The sequence below is a fragment of the Triticum dicoccoides genome, chromosome 1A, assembly GCF_002162155.2.
Source record: "Triticum dicoccoides isolate Atlit2015 ecotype Zavitan chromosome 1A, WEW_v2.0, whole genome shotgun sequence".
Lineage (NCBI taxonomy): Eukaryota > Viridiplantae > Streptophyta > Magnoliopsida > Poales > Poaceae > Triticum > Triticum dicoccoides.
This window is the reverse complement of record NC_041380.1, coordinates 162627827-162641050: the sequence shown is the minus strand read 5'-3', so window position 1 is coordinate 162641050 and position 13224 is coordinate 162627827. Positions and strand designations below refer to the sequence as shown.

The 13224-nt window shown below is 40.5% G+C and overlaps 1 protein-coding gene across 3 annotated transcripts; it reads right to left on the bottom strand.

The window, feature by feature from the left end:
- Positions 1 to 536: 536 nt before the first annotated feature.
- Positions 537 to 8383, bottom strand: LOC119368635 (mannosyl-oligosaccharide 1,2-alpha-mannosidase MNS3-like). Of its 3 annotated transcripts, XM_037633856.1 has the most exons (7): positions 7022 to 8124; positions 4204 to 5159; positions 3798 to 4059; positions 3450 to 3647; positions 3193 to 3341; positions 2833 to 3085; positions 537 to 1542 (listed from the first exon to the last, which is right to left on the bottom strand). In XM_037633856.1, the coding sequence occupies exons 1-7, from the start codon at positions 7031 to 7033 to the stop codon at positions 1435 to 1437; spliced, it is 1938 nt and encodes a 645-aa protein (XP_037489753.1). In that variant the 5' UTR covers positions 7034 to 8124; the 3' UTR covers positions 537 to 1434. The 3 variants fall into 3 exon arrangements, with proteins under 3 accessions (XP_037489753.1, XP_037489740.1, XP_037489746.1); XM_037633843.1 differs by lacking the exons at positions 537 to 1542; positions 7022 to 8124 and adding an exon at positions 8159 to 8383 and having other exon boundaries at positions 2519 to 3085; XM_037633849.1 differs by lacking the exon at positions 537 to 1542 and having other exon boundaries at positions 2519 to 3085; positions 7022 to 7470.
- Between the last annotated feature and the right edge of the window lie 4841 nt (positions 8384 to 13224).

Sequence of the window (13224 nt, the reverse complement as noted above, 5' to 3'; positions counted from 1 at the left end):
ATCAATGGCTGTTCTACAGCACGGGCCACGGTATGACAAATCAAGGGCTCCAATACTAAACGATACAACTTCTTTCTCTAACACACGTCCTCTGTATCAGCATGACAGTTGCGCCACATGCAAAACAAATCGACTTCAAGAACTTAACAATCACCTGTTAGTTGCAGGAATTAGAAGAAAAATTGCAGGGCGGTTATAATTTGCAAATGTAGCATGCTTACACTTACAAGGCAACGTTTGTATACCTTATCCATACTCCCTCCGTCCAAAAATACTTGTCATAGAAATGGATACAAATAGATGTATCTAGAATTAAAATACATCTATATACATCCATTCCTCGGACAAGTATTTCCGGGCGAAGGGAGTACTTATTAGTTCTTCAAAGCAACCGATTCATTTACTAAGCCCCCGCAAAAAAAACATTTACTAAAATTATTGCCAATTCACAGTAATTTAATATCATTAAACTATTACTGGCAATTGTTAGCTCTTTGAAGGACCAGTGACATTGCATTTGCTAGTCCAATAACTCTTGGATGAAGGCTTCCCAAACTTCTTGGATGATGGCCAGTTAATGACAAGGCCATGTAATTCTACGAGCAAAACTGAATGCCAGTTAACATTCTAAAGGTCTGTCCTAGACAAGCCAAACGGCTGGTACACATGGAAGAGATCAGTACATCAAGAGACAGGAAAGTTGTTTAAGGCGGTGGAATCATTTTATCTTTAAAGCATTTCCGTGTACTCAGGCAATTTGGTTAGTCTAGGACACAGCCACGAATGAGAACTTATCTTGCTCACAAAATTTCAAAGAGTTACAGTTAAGTACGAGTAGTTAGCAGACTGTCCACTAGAACAAACTGGATAAGCCATAATCAAAGAGCTGTGGAACCAGACAATTCTTCCTTACGAAAATGCCCGACAGTCCTTTACCTCACTTCTCCATACTTTGAAGAATAGAGATGGTTGTGCTGTGGAAGGCAGTGACCTCACTCGAGTACTAACCATTTTTCTGAAATTCCAATTGAATTTAAATGTTTGACCTGTTCAATCAAGAGCTCGTCTGCACTGTAAATACAAAATAATTGTTGCTCAAAGCTAGTTTATTGGTAGGTAATATGGCAGTTCCTTCTGACACTAAAAAAGGCAAGAATTCATAAAATGATGACTTGTTAATGCATGTTTGCCAACTGAAGTTATGGTTCAGTGGTATTTTCAGCACATATGGTCAATGATATTTTCAGCACAAACACAAAGTTTAAATAATTGTACTCCGGGAATTGATGCAAGAAGCAGTGAGCTTACTAACAACTGAAAATAATAAGCCCTTGCATCTATCGTTGACATGTGTGTGCTTGACCTCAAGTTTGTTAACTTGAATGAAATTTTGTTAAAGGCGTAATTTGTGATCGATGTGTCAAAAGCATGCAACTATGTGAAAAAATCTTGCATGTCTGGTTCTACAGATTTTATCCATGTTATTATCACTAATATCTTTCCAAACAAGCATGGGCAGTTCTCTTGAGACAAAAGGTACACCTGCAATGGACAGAGTTAATGGCTAACTGGAAGTCAAAATTCCATGGCAGACATGAAGTCATGAAAAAAAAAACTATTAACGAAGGTGCAAGAATGGAAAATTAGAGTGATGCAAATTGGAAAATGGAGACAAAACGTAACCACGAATTCATCAGCACCATAAAATATTCAACAATCTGACAGCAGAAGAATTTCCAGTCATTATTACAGGCATAAACAGCAAAGTACAAGCATGCCAAATCTGAGAGTTGTATATATCACAATACTTATTCTGTTTAAATGCATATGATGAACAAACAACACAGCTTGAACACTAGATTATCCTATCACAAGTCAAAACTATTACCAAGATGGTACACATGGTTCATTTACTTCAGGTCATGCGGAAATGAAATTCGGACGCCTGATAAAATCTTAGAAAGAATAGGCTGATCAGTACCAAGAAATTGTATGGTATACAAATGCAGGGAGACACAAAACATTCTTTTATGAAATATAATCAAAATCTGGCACTAGAACTGAATGACAAAATGATGTAATTGGCAGAAACTAGTACGATTTGCTATTTCAAAACTGGAAACAGTCAGCAGTCAGCAGTCAGCGGTATCAAGAGATAACTGTTGAACTAGGGTATCATAAAGTTATAGTAACAAATATTCTTGGTCACCCGCAAAAAAAACTATTTTTGGTGGCCACTAATGAAGGATGTAAATCAGGATTATCCAGTTTGAAGATATCAAAATATTTTTAGAACCAAGCATTTAAAGTACCCACCATAATACAACAAATAAAAACGAGAAGCATGTACAAAAAGGGCTAGGAATGAGCAACAACTGGAGATAATAATAAGATATAGAGCCATAGTTTCACTCACCAGGTAGGCATAGTCCAACTTGGTGGGACATTATATGAGGTTGGACGGCTGACACATGATAGTAGATATAACAAAGATAAAAATCTTGGTGGTGCCATGAAGTAATTTCAGAATTGGAATGGATTGCACAGTTTAGAGAAGATATATGATCTTCCAATAAATACAAGTGCAGATCTCTGTATCAAACTATTAAGATGACAAATATTTGAGCTTTGCTTCCAAGAACGATTTTCTTGCCACTTGAACCACCTGTGGCACAAGCACAAACATCCAGAAAGGAGAAAGCTACTCATTGTTTCAGCCTGGTTGTCCAAAACAAAGTTCTAAGATTTCTCACATTTCTGTTAGTTAACCTTTCTCATCTTAGTACACTAAGTACAACAGTGATACATTTGATGCTATACGGTATTAGAAACCTGTACCACAGACCGAATGACCGGAAGTGGGTGGGCCTCAGTATTAAATACATACTTGTCCAGTGGAAGAATATTACTTTCACCAAACAGCAAATACAGGTACTTCAATGTTTCCCCCAGGAAGAAGGTTTCCATTTTGTCTCTCCTAGGTGGAGGTAGGCTTGTGACATCATCCAGTGAAGTATAACCACCAGAATCAACTTTTGTATACTTCTCAAAGGCCTGAAAAATTTGCCAACCCCACTCCCTATACCTGTGCACAAAACAGCTTTTTTTATAACAGTAATAGTAAACAACAGCTAGCATGATGCAACACAAAAGTAGGCAGCCTGAAGGTTATACAATATCCCAAAATCTTACTTTGGATCCTCTGTGATTCTATGCAAAACAAATAGGGATTCCACAGTCTCTGGGCGTAAAAGGTTGTGACGATCAAGAGGCTTGATTATGATGTCACTAATATATTCAGAACTTTTGTTCCCACCATCAGGTCCACCTTCAGGATTACCCTGCAACATCCAGACCCAAATAAGATGTTAAAATATAAGAAAAATAAAATGTTATGTGGATAGCTCAAGAGTATGTCAAGATACTCCATAGCTCAGTGAATTGCTTACCTCAATGTGAAAATAAGCAATTTCAGGAGCAAGTCCAGTAGAAGTCACAAAGTACATCTCAACACAAGTTTTAGCCAGATCTTCAGCAAGCTGAAGATTTTCTATGTCTTCCTTAGTTAGAAGATTACTTTCAAGAGCCTTTTTCTTAGTGATACCCTTTGTTGCACCCAGAGCAAGGGTGCCAGGAAGAAAACAAACCTACAGAATGAAGACATGACATTAATTCTCAAGGAAAACTAGTGTGCATCAAAATTAGGGTCAAAAAGGTTATTCAGGAAAAGAAGTATTACAAAATGAGGAGGTTCTCATTAGAGAGAAAAAGTGGTAGATGCATGATGAGTCGCATACCAGGTGATCCATTTTAGGGCTAAAAGCACCATTTCGTCCACTGGGAAGCTCCCCAACAAAAACTAGCCCATTTGGAGTAGTTTTCCGAACAAGAAGATGCCTGACCCCTTTCATTGCTTCCGTATACATTTCAAATAGATACTTCAAGCTAGTGTTACGATAATTTTCTTGCTGAATCCAAACTTTTAATAGGTACTCATAGTAACTGTCACCACGCGACCCTAGTCGAATATTCTCTCCGCTAAACTGTCCAGAGTAGGGACTGCATACAAGAAGGCAAGAATGAGACCATAGCCATTTCTTCTACAATTTAATGCTTCTGATGATAGGAAAATGCAATATAATATGATGACAGGTAAAGTTTACATAGTCGCACAAGATACATAAGGGTTGAAGCCATACATACTTAATATAAATAGGCACCAAACCCTCCACTGTTGGGAGTGTTCGCATATGCTCTAACACCTTCATTGTCTCTGAGTCATACTTTGGATCTCCTGATATTCTGCTAAGGTAACTGAACTCCAGTTGCAATGTTGTAGCCTCAGAGGTACTGCTTAAGCCATCAGGGGATGCATGTGCAGCACGATCACGAAGAACAACATCACTAAAAGGTATAGCCGATGGACTTGATGTAAAAGCTAACAATAATCTGTCTGCTAAATCCTTTGAGACTGCCAGAAGACGATCTGGATTAGTCTTGTTAGGTGTTACTGCTATCCCAGAATCACCTCCTCCTGCTTGGTCTCCACCACTCAAATGATATGCACTAAGAAGCCCTCCCAAGACACGGATAGTGGTTTCAAATAAGTTGACCTGCCCTTTCTCGCTGATCTTTTTCATTAGGTTGTCTTCAATCCATTTTGATGCTTCAGACACAATATCGTCAGCACCCATTATTATTGCAGTGTCTAAAGAATCCACAACAGTAGCACCTAGACCTCCTAATCCGTCTACACCTCTGCGGCTCAAAGGCATAAGCTCATCATGACCGATCGCATAATTTCGGTAGCCAGACCATGCATGTTCGAATGCTTCTTTAACTTTCTTCTGCCTGGATGTCCATTCAGATGAAGTGGGGTGGTGAAGTGTTGAACTGTTCTTATATATTTCATTTGGAGGAAGACGTGGAGGTAGCCTTGGTGGCTTTCTCCAGAATGTACGGATAGTGGGAGAATCTTTACTGGCATGTCTACTCTCTACTTCTTTGTCATGGAGCTCACCAGATACAAAACCCTTCGAACTTTTGTGCGCAAGCAAGTATATTAAGCCAGAAACCATTAGAAGACTCAAGAATTTCCCAAGGGTGAATTTTCCAAATTGGTATTTGCTGCTCTTAGAAATAAGAGCCTGGGTAACCATCTACACATGAGAAATAAAAAACCTTAGAGGAAAGAACTAATTAGCACATAACAACAATACATACATATTCTAGTGCTAAAAAACGTCTTACATTATGGGACGGATGGAGTACATGGCAAGGAAAGAAACTGATGTGAATTCGGATAAATATGCTCCCTCATAAGAAAGGGCAGACACAAGTAACTATAATATACTAAAAACACAATACATTTTTTTTGAGATAAAGCATAGCTTTATTAGAAGGGGAGCCTTGGCGCAGTGGTAAAGCTGCTGCCTTGTGACCATGAGGTCATGGGTTCAAGTCCTGGAAACAGCCTCTTACAGAAATGTAGGGAAAGGCTGCGTACTATAGACCCAAAGTGGTCGGACCCTTCCCTGGACCCTGCGCAAGCGGGAGCTACATGCACCAGGTTGCCCTTTTTTTTAAAGCATAGCTTTATTAAAACTTAACGGTGCTTGGGCAGGTCGCCCGCGACACAATCGGCCACATGGGCTGGTGCATCAGACCCCCATTCCACACAGTGGTTCAGGTGATACAAACAGCCAAATTTGAATAACTCATGCACAACAGTGTTTGCACTTCTACGACAGACGGAAACTACTCCCTCCGTCCCATAATATAAGACACTTTTTAACACTACACTAGTGTTAAAAAACGTCTTACATTATGGGACGGAGGGAGTACATGTTTAGACTAGAGAATCCCGCAAAAAACAAAAATATATGGCCACTGAATTGTAGGGCCCCTTGTTATTAGTGGATCACAAACCGATGAATCATCATAGATGTGCCTAAACAAATCACAGCCATGGTCATCATAACTATACCTACACCAGTCACGACCATTATAGTTACTTAATTCTACCAAAATTGACGGAAAAGGCGCTAGCCATTGAGATCCACTACATGTAAGTGCCAAGGAAATGAAAATCACATATAGTCCAAGGCAACGTATTCCACCATATGTAATCACCAAGAAAAAGAAGTACACCTAGGTAAAGTCCACCAAGATAATGTTTCTCGTGTTAGTCAAGTCACCAAAAAACATCATAGATACATATGTACCCATCCAACATGGGAACATGCCCGACTCAAAATAATGAACCAAAATTAGACATCTTATCTCCTTTCTCAAATGTGACCAGAGACATCTATGGCAATGTTCCTCTGTTAACTAACTGCCTTCGATTGGAGCAATAAAAGTAAGGGCTAAGTCGAAAAGGGCAACTAATTATACCGTGAGCTCAATATAAACAACCATGTGACAGGCTAGAAATCTTTAATCTTAAATCCAATTCCATGTACTCTGCACGTAGCAACCTACCAAAGATTGTCCTAGTCATCCCAGATAGACTTATGTAACATGTCGAGATGTTAGAACATAATCGACTCAAGATAGTTAACTAGTTTAAGAATGTCTTATTTTCTTTATCAAATGTACCTATGAGTGTCTACGGGAATATTCAAGAAAATTTAGAGAGAAAACACGAGCCTTTAAAAAAAGCAACGTTGCAAAAAGCACTAGGTGTAAATTCCTAGTTTTGCCTCTACCTAGCGCCTATCTCGCCTAAGCGCACGCCTAGCACGATTAAGTGCAAGGCGTTCTGCTGTAGCCTAGTGCCTAGGCACACTTAAAGTGCACACCTGTGTGCACTTTTTTAACCATGCAAAAAGGTTTTTTAAAAATACTAGAATTTTGAAAATAACAAATAGAAAAAAGTCTTCAGTAATATCACCGAATTCCATAATTTTCTACGAATTTATAGTAACTTACTGGAATGTTTTCTTGTTCCCTGAACTTCTCTACTTCTATAGATAAAGTGACCCAGCTACAACCTAAAAACAATTGGTTGTCCATGTACCTGTCCCGGCATCCCAGATCGACTTCCGCACCATATCGTGCTGTTGGAACATAATTGACACAAGAACCAAGATAGTTAACCTGGATGTCTTATCTCCTTTATCAAATGTGCCTAGGGGGACTACAGGAATATTGCAGGAAATTTATAAATCAAGGACATTCAGGAAAATATATTGAAAAATGCAGGGATTTTAAACATTAAAAATAGAGAGGACGTTTTTACTAACTTTACGGAATTCCATGGTTGTCCTTGTCCAGAAAGTTTAAGTAACTATACTGCATATTTTTGTTTTTGCTTAAACTTCCTACTTCTATAGATATGATGATCTTGGTTAATTTCATGCAGTAACGTAATATTACATACAACCAGCCTGCCAAAATCGAACACAAAAGAGAGAAAGCCTTTACTGACTTTATCGAACTCCATAGTTTTCCATATAGTTTTAGAAACTATACTGGAATGTTTTTGTTTTTCCTTAAATTCCTACCTCTAGAGGTATCGTGATCTTGGCTAATTCCATGCGATAACATGACATATAACCAGCCTCCAACTCAATTTCAGACCGGCGAACAATTATGCATAGTTCAAGTACAAACTAAAATACAAACGAGTCAAACAAAAATGAACAACTAAAGATGTTTCCGCTTTGATTCAATTGACTGGCAATCTAGTGATGGTAAAGCACAACAGTTTCTATGCCTGTCGATGCCGTGTGATTCTTTTAGGGTGACAAAACCAATGGAGATGATTAGGGCAATATATACCAACAATGTGAACTTTGCTGCACAATCATTTATCACAACAAATCTACCACTTCATTCATTTTATTTAGCAGCCTCAGACAGATCACTAAGCCAAAATAAGCACCTAAGACCCGAAGCTACAGAGATCCAAACGTACGATCCGTTCCAGCACCTCTATGGGAAGTAGGTAAACCCACAGATCCGAGGTCACGAACCCCTCAGAACCAACAAGATTTCCGGGTTCTCAGCTCCTCGAATAAACATACACCGATCGAATCACTTAAAAGCGAGTCTAATCGCCGCAGCGCACCGATTCCAGAACATCGTAGTGACTGCCGCAGAGACCAGGTCTCCCAATACTGCGAAAGGAAATAGGGCCCTGGATCACAAGCACCTTGAGGCGAGATCGTTGGCGGAACTTGGCGTTGTTGTATGCGCCGCCATCCACATCTCGCATCGAGTAGGGGAGGGGGGCCGAGCCGCCGCTCATCCGCGCGGATGAGAGGGCTGAAGAGGTGGCTCGGTGTTATCTCCGCCGCGCGCAAGATCCGGGTGGAAGGAAGAGGGTGGGAGGGGGAGGGAAGCGGCCGCGGGACAGACGGGACGGGTACTCGCGCAGTTGTTTCTTGTCTTTCCTGTTTTCCACTGCTCACTTCGTTTCTGTTTTCTTATTTTTGTTAGAGCAATTTGATAAAATGACACGCTTTTTTTAAGACTTTGATTTGATTCAGTAGCACACATTTCTTTTCTTTGATTAATTTTTTTTGCCAGAAAATTTCGTTCTAATCATCTTTAATCATGGCAGTACAACAAACATTAAAAATAATAAAAAATTACATCCAGATTCATAAACCGTCTAGCAACAACTACAAGCACTGAAGCGAGCCGAAGGCACGCCACCGTCATCCTCTATTCCTCGCCGGAGCCGAACAAAACTTGTTGTAGTAAACAGTCGGGAAGTCGTCATGCTAAGGCCCCATAGGACTAGCACAGTAGAACAACGCCCGTCGTCGATGAGGAGTAGCGTAGATCGAAAATATCCAACCTGAAGACACATCAACGTAGATGAACTACGATCAAATTTGAGCAAATCCACCAAGGACAGATCCGTCGGAGACACACCTTCACACGTCCATCGACGATACTAGACACACCACCGGGACGGGACTAGGCGGGGAGAACCTTATTCCATCTTTAGGGAGTCGTCGTCGTTGTCGTCTCGTCTTCCTAAGCAGCACACAAAACCTAACAAAACTCGAAGGAACATCTAGAAACAGATCCCTCCCGCCGACAAGGGTCGGGATCCACTGCGTCGTCATGGCTCTAAGGCCACCGGAAACCAGGCGGACCGGCGGCTGCAGGAGGCAGAGGAACCCTAGACTTTTCTTAGGGGAGCGGGCTTTTCTTTTCTTTGATTAATTGACACACTTTTGACCGATACCTAGATAAAATGACACAAAGTGAACTTTTTCTTGCTTTTCCAGGTCTAGGCCCACACGTTAGGTTTTTTAGGATGATTTTTTCCCTCCGATCATTTCACCTGGTTACCTATTCGATAGGATCAATCGAAGTTGGGTTAAAGGAAACGACCAAACAAGACAAGATGGGGTCGAGGGAGGCGATGAAGAGCGCGACCACCTCATCGGCTTCATCCCACCATGTGCCGCTCATCCCCTTGTTGTTGCCTCGCCATGCTTCCTCCATGCGGTGAATATAATCCTGACGATACTATAGGGGTATGTGTGTAGAGGCAATCGTATCTATCGAACTGTATGGATGGGAGTACGCACAAGGGTTTATACAGGTTCTGGCTCTCTTCGGTGGAGATAATACCCTACACATGTGGTGCTCTTTGCTCTTGGCGTAGGTTACAACATGAGAGAGTCCAACCCTCAGCCAGTGTCCTCCTCATGGCTTAGGTAGAGAGCGTTAGGAGGGGTGTCATAACGGGTAGTGGTGGCAAAAGCAAATAATCACAAGTAGCAGTGACAGGGCATATCTCTGTTCCACTACTAGGGAAAATCCTAGCCGTAGCGCGGGTTGGAGGCATAGTAGTGGTGAGGGAAGCACGCTACTGATACGGCGCTACAGCTAATGTTCAATAATAGCGTGGGTCGGGGCGCACTACTCTGCATAGCAGTAGCGTGTTTTCCCGTCAGATACTACTACTACACCTTTCTAGCAGCAACGTCTTTTTCCACCAAGCACTACTACTACACCTCCCTAGCAGTAGCGTCTGGTGGGCTACCGGTGCTACTGATAAAGTTTGCTATTTTTTTCTTCTGCGTATTGCCGCTATATTTGTACTGGTTTATATTAGTCTCGTCATATGATTTGATGATCATGATGAGTTATTATTTAAGTGGGTCAGAGTGACATGGATTAGATTCAAATTCAAGTGGAGGCAACATTAGTATGATCAAGTTTGGATTAGTAGTACTTTCGATCTGCACCATGTGTTGCCTTCACTTGAATCTAATCCATGTTTATTTCACCCACTGATATATATAATAACTGATCATGCTCATAATGATATAACAAGTAAGTATCATCATCATTAATAATAACTCATCATTGTTATCATAATAACAAGTCATACTCACCATCATCATAGTCATCGAACAACTTCTACTCATTATCATAATAACAAGTCATACTCGTCATCATCGTAGTCATCTAACCAACCCTACTTAATTGTCATTAACACATGATCATGAGTATTAGCTAGAACCTACTACCCTCTCTAAGATAAAATAGTATAAAACAAGATAGTTCCTGACTCTCCATTATGGAGAATGAAGATTATCCTGTCTTCACTTTTTGCGCTTCCTACAATGTTGCTTCCAAGTAGCTCCCTCTGATTCTTCATAAATTTATTTCATTCTTTGATTGTCATGTCTTCAATGGTTTGAAAATCTTGTATGAACAGCGGTGAAGCCTAGGCAAACTTGACCGTAAGCTAATAACATCAAGGCGGCCTTTTAGAAACATCAGATGAGGAACACAATCCTTTAGCATCTTCTGTTGAAAAACATAATAATAACGTCGTAGTTAGAAATGTAATCTAGCTTTAGAAGAATGTATGCAAAAGATGCATGGATGTCGTAATAGTAAAAAATCCTACCATGCCATCTCCATGGATGTTACCGTAGTTCAACACGTGAACTAGTGGCACGTATTGACCATAATGTACAGGAGTTTCATAATTCATATTGTAATTCTCAACATCAATAATAAATGAGATAAGATGATATTTCTCCTTATAAGTTAATTCAGAGTCATCAGTGTAGTAGGTTCTGTCTACTATCTTCCGTACATTTTTTGAAGAATGAAAATAAGTTGTCAATGGAAATAAGCTGTCAACTATTTTGAAATAAACAATATAAATTACTTAATAAATATGTTTGAGAAACTCACGTAGAGGTAGAAGTGGAGGCGTATCAACAAGGACCCAAATGTCGAGAATCTCTTCGTCGATATTATCTTCATCAACATTATCTTTGTCGAGGTCATCTTCAGGATCACCAAGATCGAAGGTGACATGCATACCCTCCTGAAAACCATACGCCTTGCACGGTGCTTCCCAATTGGAGCAACCAAAATGGGATACGCTCTCCGCATTGTACAACTTTACGGCAAAAGCATAACCATGATGGATCCTATGGTGAACTATCTTTGTCTTCATATTCTCATGATCTTCAAAATTCAGCTTCTCCAAGACATAGCGTCTTGCATGGCATGGGATAAGCTAGTCAAATTGTAAAAGATGGAAATTACACGTTGAAGAAGCAGAAATCATGCTTAATTACAAAAAAAGACTTGTTGTCGCTGCGTACCGTCTCAACATCGAAGGTCTCGTCGAGCTTAATACTAAAGCGCGGACCGTCTACCAGGTGAGGCCTGTCGCACCGATCCCGGTCGTCGCCGCAGTAGTCACACTCCGAGATCTTATAGTCATTGTCAGACATTTACTATGTTCATAATTCAAAGATTAAACTTCTAAAATTCAATATATGAACTACAAAAACTAAATTAGATCATTATTATTCATCACGGGTTGACTATCAATCTGTTGAGTATTTTCTTGAAAACTCTCAGCTCACGTGGTGTATATATTCGACCGCGATGATGGTCGCTCCTTCCTTCGTCCCCGAGTGCATTACACCAAAATGTATAGCACACGAGAACGAAGGAGAAGCGACCCCCACGACAACAGTCGGGATTCTTCCTCTCTGACATTTGCGACCGTCGGTGATGGTAGCTACTCCTGTCATTCAAAGTGCATTGATAACCCACAAGTATAGGGGATCGCAATATTTTTTTAGGGTAGAGTATTCAACCCAAATTTATTGATTCTACATAAGGGGAGCCAAAGAATATTTGCAAGTATTAGCAGTTGAGTTGTCAATTCAACGACACTTGGAGATTAATTATCTATAGCAAAGTGATTAGTAGCAAAGTAATATGATAGTTTTGATAGTAGTAGCAATAGCAATAGTAATAGTACAATGATAGCAATGGTTTTGTAGCAAGTGTAACGGTAACAGCAGTAGTAGTAACTTAGCAAGAACAATATAAGAGAAATTAGTAGGCATTGGATCGGTGAATTCGTTGGATGATATTCATCATATAACAGTCATAACCTAGGGCGATATGACACTAGCTCTAGTTCATAAATATAATGTAAGCATATATTTCGTAAATAGTCATATGTGCTCATGGAAAGAACTTGCATGACATCTTTTGTCCTACCCTCCCGTGGCAGCAGGGTCCATATGGAAACTAAGGGATATTAAGGCCTCCTTTTAATAGAGAACCGGAACAAAGTATTAGCACATAGTGAATACATGAACTCCTCAAACTATGATCATCACCTGAAAGTATCCCGACTTCTGTCACTCCAGGGTTTACGGATCATAACACGTAGGTGACTATAACTTGCAAGATTGAATCTAGAACATAGATATAATAGTGACAACATAAACGGTTCAGATCTGAAATCATGGCCCCCGGGCCCAAAGTGACAAGCATTAAGCATGGCAAAGTCATAGCAACATTAATCTCGGAACATAATTGATACTAGGGATCAAGCCCGAACAAAACTAAGTAGATTACATGATGAATCTCATCCAACTCCTCACCGACCAGCAAGCCTACGAAGGAATTATTCACTCCCGATGGGGAGCATCATGGAATTGGCGATGGAGATGGGTTGGTGATGACGAAGATCGAAGATCCCCCTCTCGGGAGCCCCAAACGGACTCCAGATTTGGCCTCCCGATGAAGAACAGGAGGCGGCGGCTCCGTCTCGTGAAATGCGATAATTCTTTCTCCTCGATTTTTTCTCCAAAAATAGGATTTTATAGAGTTGGAATTAGGGTCTGCGAGGCCACAGGTGGGCACAACCCACCTGAGCATGCCAGGAGGGGGGGGGGCGCTCTGGTGGGTTGTGCTCACCTA